At 39.9% G+C, this 26,166-nt stretch overlaps 1 protein-coding gene across 1 annotated transcript in view; it reads left to right on the plus strand.

Moving 5' to 3' along the window:
• Nucleotides 1–4,919: 4,919 nt before the first annotated feature.
• The window catches only part of NEIL3 (nei like DNA glycosylase 3), a 61,002-nt gene continuing 39,755 nt past the window's right edge, over nt 4,920–26,166 (plus strand). The window contains 2 exon segments of the mRNA XM_008250076.5: nt 4,920–5,211; nt 24,712–24,839. Coding sequence (XP_008248298.3) covers nt 5,056–5,211; nt 24,712–24,839 — 284 coding nt within the window. The 5' untranslated portion in view covers nt 4,920–5,055.

A 26,166-nucleotide genomic window follows, 5' to 3' on the forward strand; every position in this document is an offset into this window, starting at 1 on the left:
TGTCTGCAACTCTACCTGTCTAATAAATTTTAAAAAATCATTTTAACAAAGGATCTGAAACTTTATAGTACCTTATTAAAAAGGGAGATTTAGGGACCAGCACTGTGGTATAGTGGGTAAAGCTGCTGCCTGTACTGCTGGCATCCCATATGGGCACCGGTTCGAGTCCTGGATGCTCCACTTTTAATCCATCTCTCTGCTATGGCCTGGGAAAGCAGTAGAAGATGGCCCAAGTCCTTGGGCCCCTGCACCCATATGGGAGACCCAGAAGAAGTTCCTGGCTCCTGGCTTCAGATCAGCATAGCTCCGGTTGTTGCAGCAATTTGAGGAGTGAACCAGCAGATGAAAGACCTCTTTCTCTCTCTGCCTCTGCCGCTCTGTAACTCTTTAAAAAAATTTAATTTATTTACGTTGAAAGTCAGAGTTACACAGAGAAAGAAGAAGAGGCAGAGAGAGAGAGAGAGGTCTTCTACTTGCTGGTTCACTCCCCAGATGGCTGTAGTGGCTGATTCTGTGCCAATCCGAAGCCAGGAGCCAAGAGCTTCTTCTGGGTCTCCCACGTGGGTGCAGGGGTCCAAGGACTTGGGCCATCCTCTACTGCTTTCCTAGACCATCGTAGAGTGCTTGATCAGAAGTGGAGTAGCTGGTGGGCCGGCGCCGCGGCTCACTAGGCTAATCCTCCGCCTAGCGGCGCCGGCACACCGGGTTCTAGTCCTGGTCGGGGCGCCAGATTCTGTCCCAGTTGCCCCTCTTCCAGGCCAGCCCTCTGCTGTGGCCCGGGAGTGCAGTGGAGGATGGCCCAGGTGCTTGGGCCCTGCACCCCATGGGAGACCAGGAAAAGCACCTGGCTCCTGGCTCCTGCCATCGGATCAGCGCGGTGCGCCGGCCGCAGCGCGCTGGCCGCGGTGGCCATTGGAGGGTGAACCAACGGCAAAGGAAGACCTTTCTCTCTGTCTCTCTCTCTCACTGTCCACTCTGCCTGTCAAAAAAAAAAAGTGGAGTAGCTGGGGCTAGAACTGGCACCCATATGGGATGCCAGCACTGCAGGCGGCGGCTTTACCTGCTACACCACAGTACTGACCCCTGTAACTCTGACTTTCAAATGAATAAATACATCCTAAAAAGAAAAAGTAGATTTATTTTTGGCTCACAGTTCTGGAGCTAGATCTAGTGATCAGTTGTGGTAAGGGCCTCATGCCGCATCATAACACTGCAGATGTCATCACATGGCAGAAGCACATTAGAGAGAAGAGCAAGTGGTATGTATGGAAGAGAGATTGAACAGAAGTACCTGGCTTACTATAGCAATGCATTCCCATGAGTACTAATGTAGCACCACAAGAGCTAGAACTCCTATAAGGCAGCACAAAGCCATCTTGGAGACTTAATCCCTCCTCACAAAGTCCAAAGCACCTCAATACCATTACTCTGGGGAATTAAAATTCAACTTGAATTTTGGTGGGACAAACCACATTCAAACATAACAAGAAGTCATTCTTTATTTGACAACTGAAGTAAGTAAGTTCTAGTGAAAATGAATGATTTATATATACAAAGTTATGAACTGGTAAGTGATGTTAAGAAAAAGTTGTGGAGAAAATCACTCTGGTAATCATATGAAAGAGAAAACACAGAAAGGATGACAGTGAGAAGGTTACTGACAGTCTAGATAAAAAAGTATTAAGAATTTTTACCAGACTAAGTTTCCTTGCAATGGTGACAGGACTTTCTATAGATGTTGCAGAAGAAAAATGCATGTGATTTCTCTTGACTGGATTTAAGGACTGAGAACAAAAACATTACCAAAATACCCAGAGGCTAGTCACATTTAAACAAAATCTAGCTTGGCTTTGCAGGTCTTGTCAGTGCAACCTCTTACTGTCATCAATGTCAGTCCTCATCACTTCCTGTGGGAGTCTAATTCTATAAAGTATCATATTTGACCCAAATGCATATCAGTATACAGCATCTAAAGAGAAAACACAAACCCTTGCTGAATCAGATAAATGAAGATGAAAATTTGGATGGTTTTAAAACGTTGCCACAAATTCTTTGATACTCCTATCTTCAAGAAACAAAGCTTTATTCCCTCCCTATACTACAGGCTGTACTTAATGACTGGCTTCTAGTGAATGCTATAATAAGTGACAAGAATAGTCGAAGGGCCGGCGCTGTGGCTTAGTGGGTTAAGCTGCCGCCTGCAGTGCCGGCATCCCATATGGGTGCTGGTTCGAGACCTGGCTGCTCCACTTCTGATCCAGCTCTCTGCTATGGCCCAAGTCTTTGGGCTCCTGCACCTACAAGGGAAGACCCAGAGGAAGCTCCTGACTCCTGGCTTTGGATCAGCGCAGCTCCGGCCATTGTGGCCAATTGGGGAGTGAACCAGCAAATGGAAGACCTCTCTCTCTCCCTCTCTCTGCCTTTCCTTCTTTCTCTGTGTAACTATTTCAAATAAATAAATAAATCTTTAAAAAATAACAGTCTATGTGCTAGGATTTAATGTTTTTGCCCCTCCAAAATTTAATCCTCAACACAACAATATTGAGGGTGTGTGACTCTTCAGAAACGATTCTGTCATGAGACATCATGATTGGGATTAGGCATCCTTATACAATAACTTGACAGGGGTAATAAACCACTTTCACCCTCTGCCTTCTGCCCTCTGGTATCAAAGCATTCCCTTTCTTGGGAGGACATGCAGATTCACGGTGTCATCTTGGGAACAGACTGCACCCTCACTAGACAACCGACTTACGAGCACCTTGGTCTTAGACTTCTCTGTCTCCAGAGCTGTGAGAAATACATTTCTGTTTTTCCAAAACCCAGTCTCAGATATTTTGTTATAGAACCACAAAATAGAATTAGACTCTAGGTAATCAAAGTGATTGGACAGTAAAGGGCCTGACAGTGTTCTCTTTGCCTTTTCTCTTAGCTCACACACTCTGGGGAAACTCAGTTGCCATGTGATGAGAACAGCCAAGCAGCCGTGTAATTAGAGCACTAAGATGAAGAACTAAGGCCTCCAGCCACCAGCCATACAAGTGAATCATTTCAGAAACAGATCTTCTCAATGAAGTTTTTTGACAGTTGCAGACCTAGCCAGTATATTGACTCTAACTTCCTGTGAAACGTTGGGCCACATCACCCAAGTAGGCATTGCCAAATTTTGTTTCATGGAATCTTTGGGAAAAAAAAAAAAAAATGAGATGGGGTCGGCACTCTGCTGGAATAGGTTAAGCCTCCACCTATGGCGCCAGCATCCCAGTTCAAGTCCTGGCTGCTCCACTTCCAATCCTGCTCCTTGCTAATGGCCTGCGAAGGCAGTGGAAGACGGTCCAAGTGCTTGGGCTCCTACATCCACCCGGGAGACCTAGAAGTTCCTGGCTCTGCATTGGTCCAGCTCTGGTCACTGTGGCTATTTGGGGAATGAACCAGCAGATGGGAGACCTCTCTCTCTGTCTATCCCTCTCTGTCTGTAACTCCATCTCTCAAATAAATAAATAAATCTTAAAAAAAAAAGAAAAGAGAGATCATTTGTTAGTAAAAAGTAATGCAAAAGTGAAAGTAACAAAGGTGTATAGGGCTTTCCTCCCTCAAAGTACAGATTATTACTGAATTTGATTGGTGATAACAATATTCTTTCTTGATTAACAACATGACCTATAAGAGTAAACAAACATTGAACAAGGAAGTAAAGTACAAATAATCCTAAACCTGATCCAGCCAACTTGAACCACTGATCTCTACCCACAAGGAGAAAGATTGAACAATCTTTGAGTTTTCAAGGTCTGGTCATTAGTACAAAGTTGTAATGCATTTATTTTTCTGTACTAACTGTAGTGCAGTGATATGCTTATGAAATCACTTACGGATTGACATTGTTTAAGTGTTCACTATTTAAATTAAAAAAGAATTCTTCTGCCGGCGCCAGGGCTCAATAGGCTAATCCTCCACCTAGCGGCACCAGCACACCGGGTTCTAGTCCCAGTCGGGGCGCCGGATTCTGTCCCGGTTGCCCCTCTTCCAGACCAGCTCTCTGCTGTGGCCAGGGAGTGCAGTGGAGGATGGCCCAAGAACTTGGGCCCTGCACCCCTTGGGAGACGAAGAGAAGCACCTGGCTCCTGCCTTTGGATTAGCGCAGTGCGCCGGCCGCAGCGTGCCGGCCGCGGTGGCCATTGGAGGGTGAACCAATGGCAAAAAGGAAGACCTTTCTCTCTCTCTCTCTCACTGTCCACTCTGCCTGTCAAAAAAAAAAAAAAAAAAAAAGAATTCTTCATAAGTCACAAAGTTGTGTGGAGTCACTAGCTTCTTATATGTATGTATGTACTCATATTTGCTTAGGTTTATAGGTAAATTTGAAAAGCTGTGCAGAATCCTCAAATTTATATAGTGTCCTATCTTCTAGAAAGCAATTTCAAATAACGTTCATTTCTGGGCGCCCCATAACAAAATGGATGTATGAGTTTGGGCAGGACTCATTCAACTATGCAAAAGTGAAGGGGTTGTTTATATGTTACTGAGGATCGGCTGCTCATGAGTTACCATAAAAAGCCATTTATATATATACACACAAATATATAATATATATTTTCTATACAAATCCACAGGAGAGGAAAAAAATCTGTTGTAAGAAAAAAAAAAAAAAAGCCCCCTTTCTGCTCCCACCCACGTCAAAACAGAGAACACGGAAAAATCAGGCCGGCCACACTGGGATTTTAGGAGATGAAGGTCAGAACAGATATGCAGTACTGAACAGCTCGAAGACAAGAGAAAAACCTCACAACAAAGGCAGTACATTTGGAGCTTCTCAAGTCCCATATCCTACGCCGCCTTTGCGTTCTCGTCTACCGTCCCAGGAAGACGCGGAGGGGAGCCGCAGCGCATGCGCGGAGGGGCGCGGCCCGCGCCGGGCGGGAGGACTTAAGCCCTGGGCGGGGCTGGGCGCGCGGGAGATTTGAACTTTCTCTCTGCCGTCTGTGCCCGCGCGGAGGTTAACTTACCCTGCAGTCTCCTCAGCGGGCCCGCAGCTAGGTGGGCCACAGTGCTGGCTCGGCGATGGTGGAAGGACCAGGCTGTACTCTGAATGGAGAGAAAATTCGGACGCGGGTGCTCCCGGGCCAGGCGGTGACCGAGGTACGGGGTACCGCTCTGCCCAGCCTGCAGGGTGCGGCGTTGCCCCTCGCAGCCTCCGCAGCTGTGGTCTCTTCCCAGGTGAGCTCCACCTATAACTGGCCGTGTGGCCGGCAGGGAGAAGTGCAGTAAAGACAGCATTGGTTCCGGGGTCGGACTGCCGTGCCTGCCCTGGTCCGGGTTCCGTGGGAAACCCGTGGTCTCTACAGGTTCATTCTCACTCTGCCCTGGGGGAGAAGACTGTTCCCGTTAGCCTGTATGGGCTGGTGCCGGCTCAGCAGGATCCCCGGGAGAGAATCAACTGAAGGTGTTTTTCGTCTATATCACCTTCCTTTATAACCCAGCAAAAGATGACTTACCTCTGTCCACAGATTTATTTTCCACTGTTAATGTTATAAAATCTCTGCAACCTTTGATTATATTTTTCTTCACGTTTTCAAGATAAGCTTTTAGTATAAAATTCTGGCTTCTTGCTTGCCTAATATTCTGCCGTTGCTAAGTATCTGACAACTACTATATAATTCTAAAATTGCATGTAGAAAATGCAGCACTGACTTTCCATTTGATAATGCTATCTAGTGAAGGGGCAGTGAATTTATTTCTTTGTAAAGTAAATTGTGTCACAGCTTCTTGCCATTTAGCCTTTCATTGCAGATAGTGAACTATTTGGTAAGAATTTAGGCCGGGGTTAAAGATATTCTGATTAAGCCATCATGCTTTAAAAGCCCTTTAGATGTGTGCATGATTATATTTCAAGGACGCACACAATATTGTGTGTATTTTTTTTTTTTTTTTGACAGGCAGAGTGGACAGTGAGAGAGAGAGAGAGAAAGGTCTTCCTTTGCCATTGGTTCACCCTCCAGTGGCCACCACGGCTGGCACACTGCGGCCGGTGCACACGCTGATCCGATGGCAGGAGCCAGGTGCTTCTCCTGGTCTCCCATGGGGTGCAGGGCCCAAGCACTTGGGCCATCCTCCATTGCCTTCCCAGGCCACAGCAGAGAGCTGGCTTGGAAGAGGGGCAACCGGGACAGAATTCGGCGCCCCAACTGGGACTAGAACCCGGTGTGCCGGCGCCGCTAGGTGGAGGATTAGCCTACTGAACCGCGGCGCTGGCCAGTGTTTTGTGTATTTCAAGTTCTCTTGCAAAGCTTCCTCATAGTCTTTGGAAGAAAAAGTTGCCTGCTGTAAGATTAGCAGATGCTTACAACTTGAAAGAAATGACCGTCTAAGTCTGGGAAACTACATTTCCAACTTGGAAGGAGAGTGTTTCTCATCTCCTTCCAATTGCCCTTTTATTTTATTTACTATTACTTGATATGTCAGTAAGTACTCTCTATTTATTGTTTATTACAGCATTTATTATAACTGTTTCAAGGTACCACCAAGAGGGATTTTAGATGGTTTTTTAGGAATACTAATAATTTTGAAAAGCACTTATTCAACCACATTTTGACCACTCAAGGCACCTGTGGAGTAAATGCCCTTATGGAGACTATAGATGAAAACATAAACTGCTATTCGTTAAATAGTAGCAGAAAGAAATATAAATAGGTAAGTGTTCTGAAGAGAGGTATATGGTTCCTTAAGGACTCATAGGAAGGTCAGGGAAGGCTTCCCTGCGGAAGCATCCAAGCTAAGTAGGAGATGTATAGCACCTGGATCGAGTTTGGCCGCAGGACACTGCAAGCTGAGGGATGGCAAATGAAGAGGGTTTCAAGCCTATTAAGGAACTGAAAGAAAACCATTGTAGCTAGAAAAAGAATAAGGGAAGGAATGCGGTTTAGAGTAAAGAGTAAGGACTGAATTGGTGGGTAGGAGGTAGACTGTAAATCTGTAGATCAAATTAAGGACTTTGTATTTATACTAGGAGTCAGGGATTTGGATGCATGAAAAGATTTTTATATGCCCTGGAAAGATCACTCTGCCTTGACAAGGAGAAAGGAAGCCAGAAAAGAGACCGTTACCTTCAAAAGGAGATGACTGGGGTTGTCCACATGAGCAGCTTGGACTCCCATGCTGGTAGGGGAGAAAAGGGAAAAGCATCAGGACTTCAGAAGTGAAGGTGATAGGACTTAGTTACAGATATGATACAAATATGCTATGGATATCATAATTTTTATCATTCAACAGTAATGTCTTTTGTGTTAGGTTTTACGTTAGCTCCTAGTGAGACAGAGTTCTTTGGCTCACTTGCAAGCAGAAATTAGCAAGAGGCCAACTGAGAAGAGGTTCCGCCACCCAGCTTCAGCCCCCACCCCAGCTGATCAGGGATTTGTATCTGGCTGGGGAGTGTACCACACCCTTTCAGTCTCTGACTTGTCCCCTATGCACAGGGCACTTCAGTTTGCACCTGGCTTGGTGGTGTGCACAGGCATAGTTGCTTCTTTAAGTGGTGCTGTTGCTCACTACCACCTCCCTAGGAAGATCATATATTAGTGAGCCTGGACTATTCTGTGCATTCACACCAGTGAGGGAAGTGGCTAATGGGGCAGTAGGGGATCTTTTGCCATTAGTAGGTGGACAGTCCTTGCTTCTGATTGATTTGGAGCCAAGCTGGGTAGAGTATGCTGTGGTGGGAGACAGAGACATGTCCAGTTGGGAGGGCATTGATTTTGTGAATCCTATTTCTAACCTGTCTCACCAGGGATATAAGGATGAAAAAGGCAAGGAACTTGCTATAAAAATCCAACCTAATGTTTTAACTAACTTTCATCTCATTGGTGTTTAGATAAAATAGCATGAACACTCCCTTTTAAGTTTGTTGTGATTGGGCGGGCTCTGGCATAGTGGGTAAAGCCCCCATCTATAATGCCGAATTTCTATATGGGCACCAGTTTGAGTCCTAGCTGCTCCACTTTTGATGTAGCTCCCTGCTAATGGCCTGAGAAAGCAGTGGAAGATGGCCTAAGTGGTTGGGTCCCTGCACCCACCTGGAAAACCAGAAAGAAGCTCCTGGTTCCTGGCTTCGGCCTGGCCCCGCCCCTGCTGTTGGGGCCATTTGGGGAGTGAAGAAGTGGATGGAAGACCTCTTTCTGTCTCTCCCTCTCTCTCTTACTCTTTTTTCAAATAAATAATTTTTTAAATAAAGGGAGTAATAACAGATTTGTTAAAGGTTTGTTGTAATTATTTCTGGTGACAAAGCATAAAGTGCTTTTACTTTTAATGTGAGAATAACCGAATGATAAAACATTAATGCAGTTATATACACGAAGAATGTGAGGCTCAGAATGAATTTAAGCCAGTAGCCCAAGGTCACATGAATAGCAAGGGGTTAAGCTAAGTTTTTGTTAATTTTGATGTTTTACAAAGATTTATTTTATTTATTTGAAAGACAGAACACAGAGAAAGGGAATGACAGAGATTTTCTGTCCATTGCTTCAACCCCAAGAGGCTGAAATGGCCAATGCTGGGCCAGCCTTAAGCCAGGATCCCAGATGGTCTCCCCACATGGGTGGCGAGTCGGGGGATCTTCAGCTGCCTTTTGGTGCATAAGCAGGGTGCTGGATCAGAAGTGGTGAGCTAGGATTTGATCTCTTTATTTTTGGCTTCCAAAGACTATACTCCTAACTAGCCTATGGCTCCTCTTAGTAATAAATGATTCAGCCAACACAATGGTAGCAATGCCATAATGTTGTAGCACTGGTATTTATTAACCAGAGAAGTATGGCCTTGTGTTTTTGGCTATGTCTATAACAATTTTTGTTTTGTTTAATGTAGTCTATTCTCGTATCCATTCTCTTCTATCAATGTCTGTTCCTGTGTTCTGATTGCACAAAAGAAATTAGCCTGATAATATAATAGAAATGCTTTGTTAATGTTTGGTTGGTAATTAACATCACCTGGCAATGGTATCTAATAAGCTGTACTCTACAAATTAAAAACCCCTGCATTTAAAGCTATTATATGGATACAAGGAGATATAAAAAAATTGAAATAGGTCTTTGTGATTAGTATTAAAAAATCCTGTCCTGTGGACAGTGGATTTGAAAATAAGCATGGAGTTAATTTTCTCTTTGTGGATCATGGCAAACTTCTAAATATTTTGCCATGGATACATGTTCTGGAACTTGGAGCTAAAAAAATAATGATAAGTTTTATAGATATGCAAAATATTTTGAATGTTTGGGGGGTGTTGATTCATAGTAAACTTCATTAAAACATTGTAGGTTGTTACAAACCTATGGCAAGATGATTACTATAACAGATAAGCGAGTCTTCCTAGGCTTTTGTGTCAGAGTTGAAACTAGATGATTTTACTGCTGGCTTGAAATGGTTAGTTGTCGCAAAGCAGCATTTAGAAATTATTTAGTAACTGCATACTATGTTCTCTACAGTGCAATAAAAATGAAGAAAATTATGTAAAGTCAAAAAATTCAGTATTACAAATAAAGTAAACTTCAGATAATTATTATACTAAAAATAACAAACAAGAAAACCCTACCTAAGTGTCTATTATTATACCAAACCAGTTATTGTTTGTCAGATAGCATTCCTCTTCCAGTTTAAAATTCACAGAGAACATACTGTAATGCATGTGTCCTTGTGACAACTGGTCCTCATCTTGAAGAAGAAAGCCTGTACCTAAAGATCTCAGCATCTGTTAGTCATGTATGCACTCTATTATTTCTCTGAGTTTTGATCCATTGTCTTGTCAGCATAAAATTATGCAACTGTGTAAGCACATTGCATAAAAACTCTGCTGGAGCTTGTGGAAACTAATGCTAAGAAACAACACTGGAATGTAAATGAACATGTCTGGTTAATGAGCTTTGAAGAGTTAGTCCTCCGATTTTAATTGGTGGGTGGATACAATATTTTTGTGAAATCAGTACATAATCTGCATGTGTTTTCAATCTACTTTCACAAAACAGGATATGAAACAGTTTATTTATAAGCATTCATTTCACTTGAAACATGCTCCTCTTGTTATTTTCATCAGTCTTTATGATTTGATACATGTAGTTAATATGCTAGCTACTCTTATTCATCTTCATATATACTGCACAGTGTCAGTGAACAGTGTAGGCATTTAATAAATGTTGAATGGCTAGAGAAGAACAAAGTCTTGAATGGTACAAAATGATTAAGGATTCAAAAATAAATTGTTTGGAATCTCTCATTATGAGTATTTATCTGTTTTGTTGTGCATGTTATATGAAAATTCTTATTTTCATAAAAATAATGAAGTCATTATAGCATTATATACCTTCTCCTTTGAAGTGGAAAAAAAATCATAGCTCATTTTACTGCCATTATTTGAAGGAATGAGCTAATCCATGGAGATTCATTTTCCTGCTAAATGAAGGCCATTCCCTTAAGTGTCCAAAAGGGTTTTCTAAATATTTTATAGAACATGCATGAAATATCTCCTTATCTTCTTAAATGCACACAGATAATGGTTTCTTCTTAATGATTCAGGATCACTAGCAGCAGCATCTGACATTATATGGAATCCTGAAACAAGGCAAAACAGAACAGATTAACATTTCAACAGCAGAAGAAACTAGGAGAGGTGATTTTCCATGGCTATTGTAGCTTTTTATCCAACACTAAAATATTCCATATGCTATCAAGAAAAGAACAAGGACCATCTTGACTTAGAATTACCGCTCCTTTGTTCTTCCTCATCTGGAGATGCTTACCCTCACATCCCAGTTTGTCTGGTTAGGATTAAATTAAAGGACACATAAAACTCTTAGCTTACTGCCTAGCAACATAAACATTCTGGTAATCATTCCTTTACTCCTGGATCAGGGCTTTCTCATCAGATGCACTTATCTAAGGAGCACCGTATTCCTTTATGAAGGATTTATAATCATTCAGTGCCCTCAAATAAGGTACAAGGTATTTAGTCTGGATAAGTGCTTAAACTTCTGCTCTTACAAAATTGTAGAATTCATTTTAACACATGGTCCTAAAGACCTCTATTTCGGTGCGTTGAGACCATTTTAAAATTAGGTTCTTTGATTGCTTAGATTGGGAGATAAGTGACCTCTGGTTAAAAATAGCTTTTATATGTGGGGGAAACATTTGGGGAAAAAGGAGGAAAGAATATGAAAGTCAATAAGGTGTTTTATTCCTCTCTGTGGGGAAAATATATAACTGCAACAGAGTTGACACATTTATTATGGAAAAGTCTTATTCTCTGAAAAGTTCATCTTCTGTGTTCACCCATGGATAAGCAGGATAAATGGTCATCAGCACAATAAATCATGTGCTGTCTCTGAAAATATATGTTGTTTTGAAGATTTCATATTATTAAGCCACTTGAAAATGGGAAGGTGAACCCTTCTCAATCATACTTAAAATTGCAGCAAAGGAGATTTTCATCTCTATTTTAGAAGGAAAAAATACATGGATGAAATGTTCAAATAATACAGTAACAGGATTATAAGGGTCAACAAGAGAAAGTCAAGTATCTAATGGGAAATTGTGTATAGTTACAGTAAAGATAACAGGGTTGAGGAAATTAAGTTTTGAATTTGGACAGCAGAAGCTTGTAGAAAGAGGTGATAACCCTGGATTCTACTGTAGGACAAGCAAAAGTCTTGTAAATCTTAGGTTTATTGGAAAAGGCTTGCTCAGTTTGTGTACAATAGCTCTCAACAGAAGAGGAACATTACTATTACTGGTGCTTTTATGATGGAATTTTTAAAAATATAGTGAAAAATATATGCAGTTGCTTGTAATGACCAACCATAAGTTGGCCATTTTATTTGTCCCAAGTGTATTATCTAGAACTAATTATTGTGAAAAAATATTGTAATAGCAATCAATAGCGCTGGGTAGAACATCTGCATGAGGGACAACTGAACAAAAAAATCTTTATCATTTCCCTCCAAACCAAAATGAAATATTGGAGCAGATGTTTTTAAAGCACCCATTTAAATGCTAAGTAAACATGTCAAATAGAGCTGGACATTCCAGGTCTGGTTGTTATGTATGCGTCATCCCTTTCTTCTTCTTTTCCATCTTCCCCCGCCTCCTTCATTCCTCTTTTAAACCTTCCCACAAAGTTCTTATAATTTTATGAGAAACTCCAGTGAATTTTACTTCCATATAACTTTTGGTAGCCTTGAGAATTTGGACTTTTATATATTTCAATCTCATTCCATTGCAGATAATTAGAAAACAAAAGACTGGGGTGTTAAATTTTCAAGCAAATTGAAGCAGATGGCAGAGTAGATGTTTTTGCCAAGAAATCCTGGGAAAGGTAAATCAAGATGGGAATAGTGGGTGGGGAGACAGTGAGCCTATACTTCAAAACCATACTCAAGAGGGAAGGGAAGAGGTATCTGTTTAATCCCACAAATGTTTACTGAACATCAGGTATTGTGTAAAGCCCTCTGGGATATTAGCTAAACATGACTTACTGTCCCCAAAGACCTTACAGACAAGGGAGAAATACAAGGCACCTACAAATAATAATTCAATGTAGTAAGTACTATGACAGTGGTTTAGAAAACACTGTACTAAGTTTGGCAGTTAGAAAGCCTCCAGATTTTTCTGTTGCCCAGGTAAGGAAACACCAGTACTAGAGAGAATTGGAAAATATATATGTGAGCAAGGAAGAGGTTATACTAACATTTCATTTTAATTCACCAATGCCTTATCAGCTATTAACATTTATTATTAAGCTAGGGTCACACAGCATCTATAGTTGGAAGAGTTTCTGCTGCACGGAAGTCATTTCATTGTTTCAGGTCAGTATTTTTTCATATGTCAGCATTTGTCTGTGATCATTTCCCCATTGGGTCTCTTGATCAATATCTATTTTAATATTTACATTCATCAGGCCATAAACATCTTTTTCCAACATTTGTAAAGCTTTTAATTTCATAACTTTCAGGATTTTTATGTCATTTTATATGCTGTTTTTAATTGTGGAGAATAGAGAAGACATCAGTAGAAAATGTAAGATGTGTAACACACCCTTAGGGATTTGATTTTTAAGTTCTCTTTGAGTCTTTGTCAGCCAGGCAACATATTTCACTTTTTCTTGATGGCTGTATGAAGATATATAATGGCCTCATGCATTTTAAGTATATTGGCCTTTATTTTTTAGATTCCTCCTTCTGTACACTACAAAACTTATTTATGAAGGTACTTACTCCCTTTTGTTTTATTAATATGTGGCCCAGTAACCACGAAGTTTTAAAAGACTATTCACTGCAACTTTCTTTTCCTAAAAGGTCAAATTTTTCATGACTAGATTTTTCTAATGCCTAATAGTTGTCAGTAGATTTGCAGATACAGATGTCTGTTCCAGCACAACTTTTAGTGCCTTGAAGGCGTAATTCTAGAAATAAAAAGTTTTTTTAAAAAACTACTTTCCCAGCTCCTAGCATTGATTATTCAAGATGTTTCTGCTGCTTTCTTCATGGGCTATAAGAAACCAGATTCCTTATAGTGAGGGTTCTGGATAATCCTGGAGCAGGACCTTATATACTCATTTACGACATAGTTAAAAATTCCCTAGGAAAAATCTAGGATAGAAGTCAGGATAAGCTATGTTTGAATCCCTTGCCAGTAGACATGACTAGGAGCCCTTGGCATATTTAATATTTGGGGGAAGAAGTTGAGATTTCCCTTAAGACCCCATACTTTTCTTTTTCTTTCATTTTTGCTCTCTTTTGAAATCTCTATCATATAGTAGTTTAAGATTGAGTGGTACAAAAAACTTTATGTGAATTGTACTTTTAAATATTTTGGTTTGCTTGTTACAATTAAACTTCATAGTGCAGTAATACTGAGTTCAGTTTTGGTGATTTGATAACTGGGCAGATGTCCTTACAGAATAGAAAACGTCTCCAGAAAGTTGGTTGTGTTTTCAGAACCTGTACGGTAAAATAAACAATCAAGGGAAGTTATGATGTAAACACAAGATTAAGTAGGTAAATATGAAAAGTACTTTTTTCAATAAAATTAACAACCTTAACTCTTGAACATTTAGTTGATATAATTAGATGACCTAATGCCCTTTCCAGTGAGATTTCAATGAAAAATTTTATAATTATCTGAAAAGAACTCAATTATTAGATTGGAACCAGTAACACTATTTGTGTGGGGCACTGGCCTCAACCTGTGAATGATGAACTGAAATTGTGATGTTAGAAATGTGGTGAAATTGAATATGTTACATATAACTTTAGAGGTCCAGAGTCACAGAACCTTCATTTCTGTCATTTGATGACTTTAATTCCTATTTCACTGAATTTGCACAATTATATCCACCTATCCATCAGCGTGTGCACCCAGGTAATCAGCCTTCTTTGCTGATACTGTAGCACAACCATCCCTGTTTCCCTCAAGACCAACAAACCATGTATGTCTGTTGAAACACCTTCTGGCATGTTGAAGACATTGCTTCAACCCTTCTTTCTCCCCTTAAGGTAAATGTATTCCTCTACTAAATCTTCCTCTTCAATATACAACTATGTTTATCTTGAAACAAACAAAAACACTCTTGGCTGTTTCCCCTCAGATATCACTCCATTTCTGTACTCTGTACAGTACTGTGCATTTCTCTTACCTATCTTTAATTCTTCTTTCCCGTTATCTCTCTCTTTTAAAGATTTATTTATTTGTTTATTTGAAAGTCAAAGTTACACAGAAAGAAGGAGAGGCAGAGAGAGAGAGAGAAAGAGAGAGAGAGAGAGAGAGAGAGAGAGAGGTCTTCCATCTGCTGGTTCACTCCCCAATTGGCCGCAACTGCCAGAACTGTGCCGATCCGAAGCCAGGAGCCAGGAACTTCTTCTGGGTTTCCCATGTGGGTGCACGGGCCCTAGCACATGGGCCATCTTCTACTGCTTTCCCAGGCCTTAGCAGAGAGCTGGATCAGAAGTAGAGCAGCCGGGACTCGAACTGGCGCCCATGTGGGATGCCAGCACTGCAGGCAGTGGCTTTACCTGCCACACCACAGCGCTGCCCCCTCATTATCTCTTAAACCCACTTCAGCCAGGATTTCCCCACCACCATTTCTTCAAAACTCTTGTCAGTAATTCCTATTACACTCCAGGTGCAGTGGCAAAATCTCAGTCTTCATTTTACTTGATTCATTGGCATCCCTTGAAGTATCTTCTTCCTTGAAACATGGTTTTCATTTTTATTCAGAACACCACATTCGCTTGGCTTTTTTCCTACCCTGCTGGCTGCCTTCTTCATCTCCTTTGTTGGTTCCTCTCCCTGTTCTTTCTGACATCATAACTTTCTTTTGCTTTTTAGTTCAACATGAAGAGCCAAAGTGCCTCCGTTTTAAAAGCAGCCTCCATTTTCTGGAGCAGGTCCGAGTTCCCGTAAAAGCAAACATTTTGGGGAAACTGAAACTTACAAAAGGGCAGCTCATAGCTTACGACCAAATAAGGAAATCTCCTAGACTCAAGCCAACCAGGAAAAGCCAGGCCAACCATGAGTAGCCCTGACCAATCACAAGTGGCCCCATACTGTAAGCTCCCGCTGATGTAACCCTGAGTATTTTCCCTTTAAAAGTATTTACCCTTTAAAAGCGCTCCCCGAGTGAGGCCTGGGGCCTTCCTCCTGCCTCCGTTGGGTCAGTTGGTTTGGATGAGGTCTGTGTCGTGGCTTGTAGTTCCTGAGTAAACCTTGCTTTTGCATTTTGACGAGATCGAGTCTCTGGTGACTTTCTGGGGATCCAACAATCTGGGCATAACACAACATCCTCATTGGAGTGCCACAGACTTTAGTTCTTGGGCCTTATACGTAGCCCTTTGCTGTAATCTGTTTTTATTGCTATTAAGAGGTATCTGAGACAGAATAATTTATAAAGAATAAGGGTTTATATAGCTCATAGTTTTAGAGACTGGTATGTCCAAGATCATAGCACCAGCATCTGGTGGGGGCCTGCTTGCTGCTTTATAACATGGTTGAAAGTATCACGTAATGAGACAAGCATGCTAGCTGGGATCTCTCTTCCTCTTGTAAACCCACAAATACTGTCATGGTGACCCCCAGCCTCATGAACTCATTCAACCTTAATTATCTCCCAGTAGTCCCATCTCCAAATACCATTATTGTATGATATAAAAATTGTTTCCAATGTCTGAAATACCACAGCATTTGCTACCTTATCCAATGTCCCAGTTTTAAAGCAAAAATTTATCTGCTGATCATTGAAAAACTCATGTTTTCAGGTTAGACAAATCTCCTATATCCATCTGCTTACTTAACATTTTTACTTACATGTCTAATATACATCTCACTTTTTTTTTTTTGACCAATATACATCTCAACATCATCATGTCTAAAACCCAACCCCTGTTCTTTCTCTCCCAGTGTATTTAAGTCCTCATCTTGATGGATAGCATTTATTTTCCAGTTGTTCAAGCCAAAAACTTATCATCCTGAACTTTTCTCTCACCTCCCATATTCAGTCCACCAGCAGAACCTCTTAGAAGTACCTTCAAATAGAAATATGGCCACTTTTCTGTGTCTCCACTGCTACCATAATTTTCCAGATCTTCATCTCTTGTCTTGATTTTTGCAGTAGTCTTCTAAGTACTACCCATCAGCCAAATTGTACCCAACAGCCAGAAAGAAAATTAAAAATTAAATGTATATCATATTTTTCTTCCACTCTATTACTGTCAGAGAAAAGCCTCTCCTCAGGTTGGACCCTGTGGGACACATAGTCTGTTCTCATTGCATATCAGACTTCTTTTCTCTGTGCTGTGGAAACAGTGATCTTCAATAACTCTATGCTTTTTCCCTGCCATTCCTCTTGTCTGGATCCTGTCTCACTCCCTCAGCTTATTTAAAACTTGCTCACATGGCTGTGCTCTCCCCCTATCTTGGATCTTTTTCTCATCTCAGTTTCTTCTCAGGATTTTCTAGTGTACTGCTTGCTTATGTTTATTGCCTACTCTTCCTCCCATCAGAATATAAACTCCATGAGGGCACTGTGTTTGAGTTGCTTTATTTATTGATAAACTACCAGCATCTAGAACAAATAGTGACACATACTGGAAGATCAATAAACTTTCCTAACATGAGTTAATCCAATTAAATCCAATTAAATTTAATGGTGTCTTTCTGGGTGTCACCATTTTTGTTGTTAAAGGATGTGAGTGTTGGAGATAAAGTGAACAACAGGAGTTATTATAGCTGATGGTTTTTAGTTTTTAACTAAATGGTATAAGTTCTTGTCGAAGCTATTAATTTAGTGATGTGAGCAGACCTCACATGAGACATTTGGGACTCATTTACGGTTTTATTACACGTTGTGACAGCAATGTTTATTTCAAGGTTATTTTTTTCTTGGCCAGAAGTTGTTATAAAACATAGTAAAGTGAGAATTAAGTAGAGGAAAGAAGGTCTGCACAGGGAGCAGACAAGCAATAACTGGGAGCAACCTAGTCATTTAGTTTCCCATCTTAGGAAGAGGGAAGGGAACAGTCAGGTTGAGGACTATACAGTGAGAAATAGTCATGTGGGAGCTGCTGTGGCTTACTTGGTTAGTCCTCTGCCCACAGTGCCAGCATCCCATATGGACGCCAGGTTCTAGTCCTGCTTGCTCCTCTTCCAGCCCAGCTCTCTGCTGTGGCCCAGGAAGGCAGTGGAGGATGGCCCAAGTGCTTGGGCCCTGAACCCACGTGGGAGACCAGGAGGAAGCACCTGGCTCCTGGATTCAGAACGGCGCAGCATGCCAGCCGTAGTGGCCATTTGGGGGGTGAACCAACGGAAAAAGGAAGACCTTTCTCTTTCTCTCTCTGTTTCTAACTCTTTCTTTCAAATAAAAAAAAAAAAAAGTGGAGTAGCTGGCTCTCAAACCAGGCATTTAAAAAAAAAGTTGATTTTTGATTGTAACTTATAAAATTTAAAGAGTTTAAGGATACTAAAACACAGGGATGGCAATAACAGCAAATGCCCTCCTAACCAAAGACTAGAGAAAGCTACTGTATAGTACTGAATGTGCATTTGTGTGTATTTGTGTGTGGGAGAGGCAGAGAGAACTTCAAAAGGTTCATGAAAAAATGGAATTAAAATGTTTATTTTTTGTGCAAACAACATTTAAATCAGTGCTTGTTCTTTCATAATATGTATTTATCATGAACATTTTGAAGACATAAGAGTAACTATGTAGGGGTATGTATTTAGCGTAACAGTTAAAGTGCCTAGTAAGACATCTGCTTCCCACATCAAAGTGTCTGGGTTTGACTCCAGCTTCCTGCTAATGCAGACCATGAGAGGCAACAACAATCCATGTCTCTCTGGCTGTCTCTCTCTCTCTCTCTTCCTCACAAATATTTTTTTGAAATTTAATGTGTAGATATGATTATATGCACCTATTTTATCTCACAGATATCTTTCATTTAGGTCATTTTTTTTTTCCCACAGTGTCTTGGCTTTCCATGCCTAAAATACTCTCATGGGCTTTTTTAGCTGGATCCAAACGCCTTAAGGGCTGATTCTGAGGCCAGAGTGCTTTTTAGGACATCTACCATTCTGTGAGTCTACTGTGTATCCTACTTCCCATGTTGGATTGTTCTCTCCTTTTTAGTTCTATTAGTTAGTATTAGCAGACCCTAGTCTTGTTTATGTGATCCCTTTGACTCTTAATCCTATCATTATGATCAATTATGAACTGAACCTGATCACTTGGACTAGTGAGATGACATTGGTGCATGCCACCTTGATGGGATTGAATTGGAATCCCCTGGCACGTTTCTAACTCTGCCATTAGGGGTAAGTTCAACTGAGCATGTACTGAACTGTACATCTCCTCCCTCTCTTATTCCCACTCTTACATTTAACAGGAATCAATTTTCAGTTAAATTTCAACACCTAAGAATAATTGTGTTTTAATTAAAGAGTTCAACCAGTGGTATTAAGTAGAACAAAAAAATACTAAAAGGAATAAAGTATTAAGTTTTTCCTTGACAATCAGGACAAGAGCTGATCAAATCATTGTTTCTCATAGTGTCCGTCTCACTTCATCAGGTTTCCTTTTAGGTGCTCAGTTAGTTGTCACCGATCAGGGAGAACATATGATATTTGTCCCTTTGGGACTGGCTTATTTCACTTAGCATGATGTTTTCCAGATTCCTCCATTTTATAGCAAATGAACGGATTTCTTTTTTTTTTTTCCACTGCTGTATAGTATTCTGCAGAGTACATATCCCATAATTTCTTTATCCAGTCTTCTGTTGATAGATATTTAGGTTAGACATTTAGGATAGACATGGTCTTAGCCATTGTGAATTGAACTGCAATAAACATTGAGGTGCAGATAGCTCTTTTATTTGTCTTTTATTTGCCAATTTAATTTCCTTTGGGTAAATTCCAAGGAGTGTGATGGATAGGTTGTATGGTAGGGTTATAGTCAGGTTTCTGAGGAATCTCCAGACTGACTTCCATAGTGGCTTTACCAGTTTGCATTCCCCACCAACAGTGCATTAGTGTCCCTTTTTCCCCACATCCTCACCAGCATCTATTGTTGATAGATTTCTGCATGTAAGCCATTCTAACCAGGGTGAGGTGAAACCTCATTGTGGTTTTGATTTGCATTTCCCTGATGGCTAGTGATCCTGAATATTTTTTCATGTGTCTGTTGGCCATTTGGATTTCCTCTTTTGAAAAATGTCTACTGAGGTCTTTGGCCTATCTCTTAAGTGGGTTGTTTGTTTTATTGTTGTGGAGTTCCTTGATCTCTGTGTAGATTCTGGTTATTAACCCTTTATCTGTTGCATAATTTGCAAATATTTTTCCCATTCTGTCGGTTGTCTCTTCACTTTCCTGACTGTTTCTTTTGCAGCACAGAAACCTGCCAATTTGATGTAATCCCGATTGTTAATTTTGGCTTTGACTGCCTGTGCTTCCGGGGTCTTTTCCAAGACGTCTTTGCCGGTACCTATATTTTGTGGGGTTTCTCCAATGTTCTCTAATAATTTTATGGTGTTGGGTTGTAGATTTAGGTCTTTAATCCACGTTGAGTGGATTTTTGTATAAGGTGAAAGGTAGGGGTCTTGCTTCATGATTCTGCAGGTGGAAATCCAATTTTCCCAGCACCATTTATTGAATAGACTGTCCTAGCTCCAGGATTGGTTTTAGATCCTTGATCAAATATAAGTTGGCTGTAGATGTTTGGGTTGATTTCTGGTGTTTCTATTCTGTTCCATTGGTCTATCCATCTGCTTCTGTACCAGTACCATGCTGTTTTGATTACAACTGCCCTGTAGTATGTCCTGAAATCTGGTAATGTGATGCCTCTGGCTTTGTTTTTGTTGTACAAGATTGCTTTAGCTATTCAGGGTCTCCTGTGTTTCATATGAATTTCAGCATCATTTTTTCCAGATCTGAGAAGAATGTCTTTGGTATTTTGATTGGTATCACACTGAATTTATAAATTGCTTTTGGGAGAATGGACATTTTGATTATATTGATTCTTCCAATCCATGAGCATGGAAGATTTTTCCATTTTTTGGTATCCTTTTCTATTTTTTTCGTTAAGATTTTGTAATTCTCATCATAGAGATCTTTGATGTCCTTGGTTAAGTTTATTCTAAGGTATTTGATTGTTTTGTGGCTATTGTGAATGGGATCAATCTTAGAAGTTCTTTCTCAGTCGTGGCATTGCCTGGTGTATACAAATTCTGTGGCAAAAAAAAAAAAATTACCTAAATGAAAGATCTCTGTGAGTGAGATCCCAGTGGAAAGAATGGGCCATCAAAGGAGGAGGTACCTTTCTCAGAAGGGAGGAGAGAACTTCCACTTTGACGATGGCCTTGTCTAAATAAGATCACAGTTGGCTAACTCAAGAGGCTTCCAAAGCCTTGGCAGCTCATGACAAGAGCCTAGGATGGAGGAATCTGGAAAACATCATGCTGAGTGAAATAAGCCAGTCCCTAAGGGACAAATATCATATGTTCTCCCTGATCGGCAACAACTGAGCACCAAAGGGGAAACCTGATGAAGTGAAATGGACACTATGAGAAACAGTGACTTGATCAGCTCTTGTCCTGACTGTTGATGTACAATGTAATACTTTATCCATTTTATTATTATTTTTGTTTTGTTCCAGTACTATTGGTTGAACTCTTTAATTAACACACAATTATTCTTAGGTGTTTAAATTTTAACTGAAAAGTGATCCCTGTTAAATATGAGTGGGAATAAGAGAGGGAGGAGATGTACAATTTGGGACATGCTCAATCAGACTTGTCCCAAATGGTGGAGTTAGAAACCTGCCAGGGGATTCCAATACAATCCCATCAAGGTGGCATGTACCAATGCCATCTCACTAGTCCAAGTGATCAATTTCAGTTCACAATTGATCACATTGATAGGTCTAAGAATCAAAGGGATCACAAAAACAAGACTAGTGTCTGCTAATACTAACTGATAGAATAAAAAAGGGAGAGAATGATCTTACATGGGAAGCAGGACACACAGCAGACTCATAGAATGGCAGATATCCTATATAGCACTCTGGCCTCAGAATCAGCCCTGAAGGCATTCGGATATGGCTGAAGAGCCCATGAGAGTATTTGAGGCATGGAAAGCCAAGACACTCTGAAAAAAAGAAAAAGAAAAAGAAAAAGAAGACCTAAATGAAAGATCTCTGCAAGTAATATCCCAGTGGAAAGAACAGGGCCATCAAAGAAGGAGGTACCTTTCTCTGAATGGAGGAGAGAACTTCCACTTTGACTATGACCCTGTCGGAATAAGATCGAAGTCGGCAAACTCAAAAGGCTTCCATGGCCTTGGCAACTCATGACTAGAGCCTAGGGAGATTACTGATGTCATAAACAAGAGTGTCAAATTGTTAAGTCAACAACAGGAGTCACTGTGTACTTACTTCTCATGTGGATCTGTCCTTAGTGTGTTGTCCAATGTGAAGTAATGCTATAACTAGTACTGAAACAGTATTTTACACTTCGTGTTTCTGTGTGGGTGCAAACTGATGAAATCTTTACTTAATATATACTAAATTGATCTTCTGTATATAAAGAGAATTGAAAATGAATCTTGATGTGAATGGAATGGGAGAGGGAGCGGGAGATGGGAGGGGTGTGAGTGGGAGGGAAATTATGGGGGGGAGCCATTGTAATCCATAAACTGTACTTTGGAAATTTATATTTAGTAAGTAAAAAAAAGAGCCTATGGTGATTACTGACGCCATAAACAAGAGTGTCAATTTGTTAAGTCAACAACAGGAGTCATGTGCACTTACTTCCCATATAGGATCTCTGTCCTTAATGTGTTGTACAATGTGGATTAATGCTATAACTAGTACTCAAACAGTACTTTATACTTTCTGTGTCTGTGTGGGTGCAAACTGTTCATCTTTACTTAGCATGTATTAAATTGATCTTCTGTATATAAAGATAATTAAAAATGAATCTTAAGAATGGGAGGAGAGAGGGAGTGGGAGATGGGATGGTTGTGGGTAGGAGGGTGGTTATTGGTGGGGAAGCCATTATATTCCAAAAACTGTACTTTGGAAATTTATATTGATTAAATAAAAGTTTTAAAAAAATTGTAAAAAAAAAAGTTAATGTGTAGGTATAATTATATGTGCCTATTTTATCTTATATATCAGTGTTTCACAAAGTTCATGGAAAATGGAATTGATAGCCCTATATTGGTTCAAAAACTTTTTGTTGTTTTGTTATTTTTTCAGGATGATACAAAAACTTTTGAAATCCATTCACATGAGAGATCTTAAAAAGCTTCATAGTCAATACATATTAGAAAATAATATAGGCTAGCACCTCAGTTCAATAGGCTAATCCTCTGCCTGCAGTGCCGGCACACCAGGTTCTAGTCCCGGTTGGGGCGCCGGATTCTGTCCCTGTTGCTCCTCTTCCAGTCCAGCTCTCTGCTATGGCCCCGGAGTGCAGTGGAGGATGGCCCAAGTCCTTGGGCCCTGCACTTGCGTGGGAGACCAGAAGCACCTGGCTCCTGGCTTTGGATCAGCACAGTGTGCTAGCTACAGCGGCCATTGAGGCGTGAATCAACGGAAAAAGGAAGACCTTTCTCTCTGTCTCTCTCTCTCACTGTCCACTCTGCCTGTCAAAAAAAAAAAACAAAAACAAAAACAAAAAAGAAAAAGAAAATAATATAGATTTCAAACTTCTTTTACACCAAAATAAACTTACCCTTCAATTTTATTTTCTACGAACTTTTTGAAATATCCTGGTATAATAGTTATGCATTTATAAGCCTTAAATTTTTATTAAAATTTTATTATAAAATTAAATGTTTATTAAACATATATAGATTTTAAAAAGGATACAAGGAACACTGATATATATATATATATATATATACATACACACACACATATGTAATGAATAGTTTAAGAAAAAGATCATTATCAATATCTAAACCAAATCCTATTCCTTTCCTACTTTGGCAGAACTTGTATTTTGTAAGTAATGTTTATTTCAGTTCACAATTTCTTTGATTTTCCTATAGTATTTAGTACTTATACTATAATCTTTTTTTTCTTTTTTTTATACTGTAATCTTATTAATAAATTGTTTGGTTTTGCAAGGTTGATGGGGAAAGGCTATAAACATTTATTTTTCTCTGTTCCTAACATTGTGGTCAGAGCAGAGCATATATCAAAGTAGATTCTCCTCCCCAGGGACTTCTGGCTTTTATCCCTGATTCCCTGCACCCACACATGACCATGCAAATTGAGTCTCTCATTCTTTAGGCCAGTAAATGCCCTGATGGTGAAAGCTGGCTGCATACTCTGCCTATGTACTCCTTCAAATTCTCTTCTATTTTGACCTCTTACTGTTCCTTCCTTACTTAAAAGTTCATCAAAGCAGTTATAATATTTTATTTTCATGCATATTTAGTTTTTTAAGATTAGTTTATTTATTTGAAAGGCAGGGTAACAGAGAGAGAAGGAGAAAGAGACACGGAGAGAGAGAGAGATCTTCCATCTGCGGATTCACTCCCCAAATGGCCACATTGGCTGGGGCTAACCAGGCCAAAGCCAGGAGCCTGGAACTCCATCTGAGTCTCCCACATGTGTTCAGGGGCCCAAGCACTTGGACCATCTTCTGTTGCCTTCCCAGACACATTAGCAGGGAATTGAATGAGAAGTGGAGCAGCTGGGACTCAAACCAGAACTCATATGGGATACCAGCATCACAGGCAGCGGCAAAACATGCTGCGCCACGTTCTGGCCCCTTATTTCATACTTTATCCATCATTTTAAATTGTTTCTATGAAACACTTTTTCAGAGAACTGGTCTGTATTTCTGTAAATGAAAGAAATTTATTCCTGTTTTAAGTTTTAAAATACATTGTTTTTCCTTTGTTTTTATTTCCTGTAAGCAGGACTATATGGTACTAGAAGAAATGCATTTAGATTGTCTGCCAATTATTTTCTTCACTTAATTTTTTGATTGCTGTCTTTTTAAATGATTGCATAGTAATTTGACAAAAAGTATGTAAATAGCTGATTATGTTACTCAACTTTTGGAGATTATTCTTCTCATTGGAATGTACCTGGACCTGAAGTAATATAAATACATTTAGGAATTAAATTGTCATTTTATTTAGCGTTTGTGTGTTTACATGTACATATATATTTTCTACTAGGATTCTGCATTGAATGATAATAATTATTACATCCAGAATGTCTCAAGACAATTCCATGGATATGTTTATAGTGGTGTGGAAACTTTGGGGAAGGAGCTCTTCCTGTACTTTGGGCCAAAAGCTGTACGGTAAGATAAATCTTTACAATACATCTTATCTGTCTGTGTTTCAAGATGTGTAGAAAGCTTTTCTTGCAGTTTGCTGGGTGTCACATTTACTCATATAGAAAGTAGTCTATTTTTTAAGGGAGCTCTATTATAAAAGGTTGAAATTCTATCATGGAAAGCAATAAACAGCACAAGAATAAATTGTGATGTCATTATTACTGGGAGCCTCGTCAATTTATTTCCCTTAAAAAAACTGATAGTCTAGAAGGGCTTCCCAAGATGTATTAGAGCAACACATCTCTGTTCACAAACTCTCTTCACCACCGTTCTCCCTTGTTTTCACCGAATGTTTATTGCATTCAGTGACATCAGTTACTTTATATTTGTGACAGGCCCTAGTTTGGTTTAAATGTATCACTAGATTTTTTTTTCCTGCCTTCCGTCTTTCTCTGTAGTCTTGAACAGAATTTGGAAAAGCTTATAGAATTCAGAAACTTTCCACAGAAATAAGAGATGCTCCATTGTTTCACAGTTCTTATGGAAATTTGTGGCTCATGGGTTGGCAAAGGTGAAGAAGTTTACCACCTTTGTTGATTTACTGATCAAAAAGTGGAACAATTTATGTAACTGCAATGCAGATCACCTATTTAATTTTTGCAGGAACATGCAAAAGCTCTATGTTAATATGTCTATGAAGTCTCAATCTGTCTTTTCTGAGTCTGGTCTAAAATCTAGCAACCTGTAAAGACTGAGTACTACTTCCTTGGATATTTTTTAGTGTTTCTTTAAGCTATTCAGCAGATATCATCTTCTTAAGAGACCTGTTAGTAGACCCATGCTTTCTAAAAGAAGGTGAATAATGCTCAAAAAGAAATTATACAACTGAATGATTGTTATTTTTTGCATCTTGTGTATTTAGAGTACTTCAGGGTTTGTGTAATTGCTTTTCCTTTGAGGTGTTCTCTTCATTGTCAGCAGCTGCTGTCCTTGGGCGGCATTGTCACCTTACGTTTTTTTCCTAGCCTGCAGTTGATAACATCAGCATATGCCTACTGGTTCATGCAGCAATGATATATTGCAGGTTACATTACTGCTGTAGTAGATTGATGTGATTGAAAACTTGGAGCTTTGGACAGGAAAGTACACCGTGGAATCCATGCATGATAGCTGAGAGCATTGATATGTTATTGATTCTCTGATGTTAGGTACAGATTTATTTCTGTAGGACGAGAGGGAGGGTTTTATCAAGAATTCTTCACCAGACTGATAAGAGAGGAATCATTCCTCAGTGTATAACAGCCATTAAGTGTTCCAGGATTTTCTAAACAAGGGCACTCTCTTCTTCAAA

The sequence above is a fragment of the Oryctolagus cuniculus genome, chromosome 2 (assembly GCF_051225735.1).
Source record: "Oryctolagus cuniculus isolate XC-2025 breed Fujian yellow rabbit chromosome 2, ASM5122573v1, whole genome shotgun sequence".
Lineage (NCBI taxonomy): Eukaryota > Metazoa > Chordata > Mammalia > Lagomorpha > Leporidae > Oryctolagus > Oryctolagus cuniculus.